This window comes from Sceloporus undulatus, chromosome 2, assembly GCF_019175285.1.
Source record: "Sceloporus undulatus isolate JIND9_A2432 ecotype Alabama chromosome 2, SceUnd_v1.1, whole genome shotgun sequence".
Classification (NCBI taxonomy): Eukaryota; Metazoa; Chordata; class Lepidosauria; order Squamata; family Phrynosomatidae; genus Sceloporus; species Sceloporus undulatus.
The window spans coordinates 158565399-158573200 of record NC_056523.1 but is presented as its reverse complement, the minus strand read 5'-3'; the positions used below and the strand labels follow the sequence as shown (position 1 = coordinate 158573200).

Below are 7802 nucleotides of genomic sequence, written 5' to 3'. Positions count from 1 at the left end.
CTTGTAAGACTGCATCACTTAATCATATCATACAAGTATGTGCCAGTGACCATTGATAAATCTCATGAAACAATTATGGTGAATGCTACAGAAATGAAGTAGCCACTAGAGAGGAGAAAGTAGGTAAAAACTCTAGCACAGCCTGTTTACTATCTCCTCTGTGTGTGGCAGTGGAAGGGGGAGAGAGGAAAAATAAATGAGAGATGAGCCATGGGGGAGCAACAGCCTTGGTTGCTAGAGGGAAATTACTCAGGTACAGCTTTTGTTGCTACTATTAAGTCAGTTCTAACTCAGTCTGAATGAAGTCCTGACAACTGCAACTACATGTTGAGTCTCCATTATTTAAAATGTGTGGAACTGTAAGTGTTTTGGATTTCAGAGTTTTTTAGATTTTGGAATATTTGCGCATACATAATGAGACATCTGGGAGATGGGACCCAAGTCTAAACATGAAATTCGTGTTTCGTATACAAATGGCCCTCCATATCCACAGATTCTTTATTCATGGATTTAACCATCCACAGCTTGAAAATATTTTTTTAAAAGCTAGAAATTCTTTAAAGCAGAGCTTGATTTTACTGTTTTAAGAGATACCAATTCATTATGCCATTGGGACTTGAGAATCCATGGTATCCGTGGGTGTGGTGTGGAACTGAATATCAGTAGATACCAAGGGCCCACTGTACACCTTATACATGTAGCCTGAATATGAAAATCATTTATGTTTCATATACACCTTATAAACATAGGCTGAAGGTAATTTTACACACAATATTTTAAATAACTTAGAGCATGAAACAAAGTTTGTTTACACTGAACCATCAGAAAGCAAAGGTGTCACTATCTCAGCCACCCATATAAGAAAGTGGGATCCTGAGTGAAGACTTCAACCCACTGCTTGATCCAGTGAACTACTTGGCATGAGAATGGGAAATCTGTGCCATTAGCAGGCTGCCATTTGCAGTAAGCCTGTGAGCTCAGAAAAAGGAAAACACCCCAGAAATGTTGTGTTTTTTTCCACAGTGTTGCATTACTGTTTCATTTTCAGCCATGATCTCAGTGACCTGTACTTATAATGATCTGAAGGAGTGTGAAGCATTGGCTAGCCTCAAAGAGTGGGTGGTGATGCTGTCGGGTGGAAAAGATAGGAGTCTGGGATGGGAACTAGGTCAGCTATACTCCTTAAGCTCACTGCCAGGCACTCTGACCTAAAAAGGCAGCTGCAGGTCTATCAACAACATTGGTATCTTCCATCCTCCAAAATGAGGAAGATCCTTTGGTCCTTCCTGCACCAATCATTATGCATATATAAAGAAATGGGTTCAGAAAAAGCAAAACAGCAGGATCACACTCTAATAATAGATGAGCAATTTGAATATCTAACAGACCTTCTACCACCATCTGCTGGACAAAGATTACAAAGAACAAGATTGCTAACCCTCCCTGTCCTAGTTTAGTCAAGAGGATGCTTTTCACTCTGTCAGCATGTTTGAAAACCACTCAATTTTGCAATTTTTATTTTTTAGAATTGCTTTTCCCATATGCAAGAATAATGGCTCTGGTTTAATGCAGCACGATCTTGTTTGGGAGAACCTCATGGCTGCTCAGGGGCAAGTGGTGGGGAATTGATTCCAGAAGCTAAAGGTATTTGGAAAGAGAAAGACGGGAGCTTCACAGCTCAGATTGGTCACTTCTTTGAAGAACACACTTAGATTTCTTTTCCCAAGCTACAGACATTTTTTAAAAGGCCCTTTTAGCTCAGACCATCTAGCCCAGCATCCTGCTAGCCACAGTCATCAGTTGTCTCCTTTTGGAACACACAGACAGTTCACCCTCTCTCCTGATGCTGTTCCTCAGTAACTGGTATTCAGAAGCTCTGGCCAAAAAGTTCCAGGGGGTTGTTTTACAGAACGTTTAGCACTTAAAGAGAAGATAGATACCATCAAACTGCAAAGGAATGGTTCTCTAGCCCTCCTCTATTCCTATGGCTGTTGTTATATCTCAAGGCAGTAAATTCCTGGAATTAGACAAAACTTGGAAAAGTTACTTTTTTGAAATACAGCTCCCAAAATCCTTTTACCAGTATGGCAACTGGCAGGTAACTGGAGCCTCCACACTTAGTCATCTGTTTCTGAACTGATCTGCCTTATAACACTTCAATAAGACCTTGTAGAAAAGCATTTCCTGCCCCTATTTATTTTGAATGTCCTTCCCTGCACATTTCCCAGCTTTATTTCTTTCTTTCTTTAAATGAGGGGTGTCCAAAACCACACATTATGTGGAGTATAGATACACCACAGATATTCATGCCTTTAATTTAAAACTCTTTTCTAATTATCTGTCACATGGAATTTGCTTTTTTCACAGCTGACATACACCAATGAAAATTATAGCAGACTATCCAACTGAGAGACTAGAATTCAAATCCCCACTTGGCCATGCAAAGCCAATGAGTGACCTTTGGCAAGTCACAGTCTCTCAGCCCTAGAGGAAGGGAATGGCAAACTTCCTCTAACAAATCTTGCCAAGAAAACCCTCTGGTAGGTTTCCCTTAGGGGTCACACTAACTTAGAAATGACTGGAAGGTACCCAACAATCCAATAGTCAAACAAACGAGACCTTATGCAAGGTCTGATACCAGAGAAAGTTTTTTAAAAAGTAGATTGGGCTCAATATACACTTTAGGTTAAAATGGAGAAAAATATGTATACCTAGACTCAAATGTCACTACTGCAATTTTTTTATTGCATCCTTTTTAAAAATGAGGGGGAGGAAGAGTAGGTGGGAGGTGGAGTGACCATTACAGAGCACATAAAGGTGTCAAGTATCATACAAGGAAAGGGAAAAGACATGGAACACTCCACCCACTTGGATGCCTCTGAACATCACCCCACTGTGCCAAATGGCATTCCCAGCTACCCACCCCAATGACGAGGGGGAGGGAAGCAACTAGAATGGATTTCAGGCAGGTGGCAAAGTAGTTTTGAGTGTCCATGTATCTTAACACACCAATAGCTGAGGGAAATATTTTTAAAAAAATTTCATACAGCACCCAACATAAAATAAAATAAAGGTAAAAAGGAGGAGCCTGAAGACAGTATTTTCTGGTCTGTGTACTGCACAGTTCTCAGAATGTTCCCCTGGGGACGGTTTGTTCCTATGCACATTATGTCCAGTTCAAATTCTAACCCTTACAAATCCAACTCCAGGTCCTCAAGTTCCTCTTCCAAAGCTTTCCTTCGAGCCAGCTTGTCTAACTGCTCTTTGGTTGGTTGCTTGATCTCCCCAGAGTCAATTCGTGCCTGTAACTCCTCCACCTGCCGTAATTTCTTTTTCAGGTTTTTGATTTTCTTGTTCTTCTCCAACATGGCTGTGGCAGCAGCAGATGAAGCATCCCCACTGCCTGCAGGGGGCCTTGTATTGCCAGTGGGCACAGCTGATTTGGCATCCCCACTGCTGCCTGGTGTCGCTGACAGGGTCGTTTTCTCTAGTGACTGGATGAGATCTTCTGTATCTCGCTCCCCCTTCTCTTGCTGCTGCTTTCTCTTCTCCTTGCGCTTTAGGTTCCTCTTGGCTGTCTTGGAGAGTCCTACCTCACCGCTCTCTGGTCCCTTCGGAGCTTGCTTGGTCGTCAGAGTGTTCACCTCTGGATTTAGTCCTGGAGGAAGCTCTGGCTTGCTCTTGAAGAATTTCACATACTTATTCTCATACCTGTGTTGAACAAAGGATATCAGAACTCTCTTCCTTCAGTATCTGAAATGAAAGGGTGGGCATGGAAAGTATATCCATCTTTCCTTCACAGATTTGAATGATGAGATCCTACAGATGTTGTTGGTCTACAATGTCCAGCAACATAGCCAAGGGGGAGGGATCACTGCAGTTCAATAACATCTAGAGGGTCATACATTTTCCCATTTCTAGAAGCAAGGAGAGCAGGGCAGGCCCTAAAAACCAGGAAAAGGCTAGAGGTGCCCCTTTGGAATTCCAGCTGCATCTCCCAGTTTTCCTAAATAAAGGGCAGATGGAACACAGGCTTGAAGCCTCTGTTCTTAAGCAAGCAGGCTTCAATAGGTATGCTTGTAGCCCACACACTCGGGCATGTGATTATTGGTGCTATTTTTTATGCCACAGAGCTCAGCTTAGAGGGAATTGTACTCATCAAGGAGGCACCCTCTTTCTTCTTATTATTTTTTGCACCATTAACTAGCACAGATGGGCAACCTTTGGGCTCTTTTATTAGTAAATCAAAAGTATTTCTAAAGCCAGGAGGACATTATCAACAAAACAAAGAACCAGAGAATCAGAGTTGGAACAGACCACAAGGGGCATTCAGTCCAACTTCCCTGCCATGCAGGAAGACACAATCAAAGCACTCCTGACAGATGGTCATACAACCTGTTTAAAAACCTCCAAAGGAGGGGGACTCTACCACACTCTGAGGCAGCATGTTCCACTGTTAAACAGCCACCTCACAATAGCATATCAATCTATAAGTACTGTACTTATATGACATGTGCCATTTAGCTCTATAATAGGAGAAAGCAAAGTCTGTGCCCAAAACAGAAGAATGCTTGTGGAATTTATTGGATTTTGCTGCTGAGGGGAAAGACAAAACCTAACAATTCATATGCAGAGGTATTGTGACCCTGAAGTCGAAGGCTCCACTTTAGCACTATAGCCCATAGTTTGCTTTTGGGCGCTACTGGTGTCTAACTGAGATTAAAAATAGTAGCACTTATTTCTGAAGTGTCGATGGCTGGCATCAAAACCAAGCCTCTACAACAACAAAACATTAATCACGTCCAAGGCTCTGGGAAAACCAAGCAGGAGATATGCCTCCCTATCACATTCCCAGTGGCTACAACAAACTGCCTTTAGAAGTCCCTTTGATTTCAAAAGTGATGGTCTCCTGTGTGGCACAGAGAGCTACCTGAGATACAAGTAACCTCTGTGAGAGCACAGAACCATTCACATTGTTCTCTGGATATGAGCCTCTTTAATTTTTTAAATAACATTTCAATACACAAGTGTATTCATCTGTTCCTTTTAAAACCTTCACCAAGTAATTTGTTGAAGACCTTTTTAAGTGGGGCTGGCTGAGTAAGAGATTCACACACTTTGTGTGAGATGGAGGTATTGCTTGATTATGCAGAACGCATAAGCACATCTGCACTGTGGTTCATCATCAAAGGTTTGCATTTCCAAATGGAGAATTCTCAGGAATCTGGAAGCCAATGAGGTGGGGGGGATATTTCACAAAAAATAGTTTTAATATATAATATAGCTGTTTCCCCACCCACCCCCTTCAGTTTTCTGCGACATCATAATATGAAATTGAAATTAAATGGAACTGAGTAGCCCATTAGTATTATTATATTCAGGAGCTATAGGGCTAGTGGGATGATCATTTGAAAGGCTCTGCTGTGACATGGTTTAGTTAGACACCACGGATATTTCAAGATGAGACAGATATACAGCTCCCTCTCCATTTCTTTCTTTATATTACCCAGTAGATCCCAAATCATGTTCCTTCTGCTACCACTAAACAAGGTCAATACATTATTTGGAGCAAGCTTCTTATATCAGATATATCTATTTAGATAAATACTGGGCAAGAAAAACAGAAGTTTAACTTACACTGGTACTTCTTCTTGGGGAACATAACCTTCTTTCACCCTCCTTTGTTTCCTCCAGGTACCATCTGGACGCTGTGTGGAGGCAATGTATTTTCCTGAAACATTTATAAGAATTTTAATTTATGAAAAAGCATTGCCCTATTTTTAAAAAATATCTGCATGTCTATCTATATTTTAACTGTATTTGTGTGACTATATAAGGTTTCTGTGTCCTTTTTAAAAAAATGCTTTGAAGTTACACCTAAGGGCTTATACAGTACAGTGGTGCCTCGGGTTACGAAATTAATTCGTAACGCGGCCGCTTTCGTAACCCGAAAAGCCTTCGTAAGCCGAATTGCCATAGGCGCTAATGGGGAAAAGCCGCGATTCCGTGCGAAAAAGCCGAAAAAAGCACCAAAAGTTTTTTCGTAACCCGAAAAAACATTCGTAACCCGAAACAATAATTCCCTATGGGATTTTTTCGTATCCCGAAAATCAAAAGTATTTCTAAAGCCAGGAGGACATTATCAACAAAACAAAGAACCAGAGAATCAGAGTTGGAACAGACCACAAGGGGCATTCAGTCCAACTTCCCTGCCATGCAGGAAGACACAATCAAAGCACTCCTGACAGATGGTCATACAACCTGTTTAAAAACCTCCAAAGGAGGGGGACTCTACCACACTCTGAGGCACATGTTCCACGTAAACAGCCACCTCAAAATAGCATATCAATCTATAAGTACTGTACTTATATGACATGTGCCATTTAGCTCTATAAGGAGAAAGCAAAGTCTGTGCCCAAAACAGAAGAATGCTTGTGGAATTTATTGGATTTGCTGCTGAGGGGAAGACAAGAAAACATACAATTCATATGCAGAGGTATTGTGACCCTGAAGTCGAAGGCTCCACTTTAGCACTTAGCCCATAGTTTGCTTTTGGGCGCTACTGGTGTCTAACTGAGATTAAAAATAGTAGCACTTATTTCTGAAGTGTCGATGGCTGGCATCAAAACCAAGCCCTACAACAACAAAACATTAATCACGTCCAGGCTTCTGGAAAACCAAGCAGGAGATATGCCTCCCTATCACATTCCCGTGGCTACAACAAACTGCCTTTAGAAGTCCCTTTGATTTCAAAAGGATGGTCTCCTGTGTGGCACAGAGAGCTACCTGAGATACAAGTAACTCTGTGAGAGCACAGACCATTCACATTGTTCTCTGGAATGAGCTCTTTAATTTTTTAATAACATTCAATACACGGTGTATTCATCTGTTCCTTTTAAAAACTTCACCAAGTAATTTGTTGAAGACCTTTTTAAGTGGGGCTGGCTGAGTAAGAGATTCACACACTTGTTGAGATGGGGGTATTGCTTGATTATGCAGAACGCATAAGCACATCTGCACTGTGGTTCATCATCAAAGGTTTGCATTTCCAAATGGAGAATTCTCAGGAATTGGAAGCCAATGAGGTGGGGGGATTTCACAAAAAATTTTAATAATAATATAGCTGTTTCCCCACCCACCCCTTCAGTTTTCTGCGACTCATAATATGATTGAAATTAATGGAACTGAGTAGCCCATTAGTATTATTATACAGGAGTATAGGGCTCGTGGGATGATCATTGAAAGGCTCTGCTGTGACGGTTTAGTTAGACACCACGGATATTCAAGATGAGACAGATAACAGCTCCCCTCCATTTCTTTCTTTATATACCCAGTAGATCCCAAATCATGTTCCTTCTGCTACACTAAACAAGGTCAATACATTATTTGGAGCAAGCTTCTATATCAGATATATCTATTTAGATAAAATCTGGCAAGAAAAACAGAAGTTTAACTTACACTGGTACTTCTTCTTGGGGAACATACCTTCTTTCACCCTCCTTTGTTTCCTCCAGGTACCATCTGGACCTGTGTGGAGGCAATGTATTTTCCTGAAACATTTATAAGAATTTTATTTATGAAAAGCATGCCTATTTTTAAAAAATATCTGCATGTCTATCTATATTTTAACTGTATTTGTGTGACTATATAGGGTTTCTGTGTCCTTTTTAAAAAAAGCTTTGAAGTTACACCAAGGCTTTATACAGTACAGTGGTGCCTCAGGTTACGAATTAATTCGTAACGCGGCCACTTTCGTAACCCGAAAAGCCTTCGTAAGCCGAATTGCCATAGGCGCTAATGGG

At 41.1% G+C, this 7802-nt stretch overlaps 1 protein-coding gene across 2 annotated transcripts in view; it reads right to left on the bottom strand.

The window, feature by feature from the left end:
- Positions 1-751: 751 nt before the first annotated feature.
- Positions 752-7802, bottom strand: part of PYM1 (PYM homolog 1, exon junction complex associated factor) — a 12250-nt gene continuing 5199 nt past the window's right edge. For both annotated transcript variants that reach the window (XM_042449502.1, XM_042449500.1), the window contains 2 exons: positions 5638-5731; positions 752-3711 (listed from right to left, as the gene is read on the bottom strand). In XM_042449502.1, coding sequence (XP_042305436.1) covers positions 3192-3711; positions 5638-5731 — 614 coding nt within the window. In that variant the 3' untranslated portion in view covers positions 752-3191. The remainder of the gene's footprint in view (positions 3712-5637; positions 5732-7802) is intronic.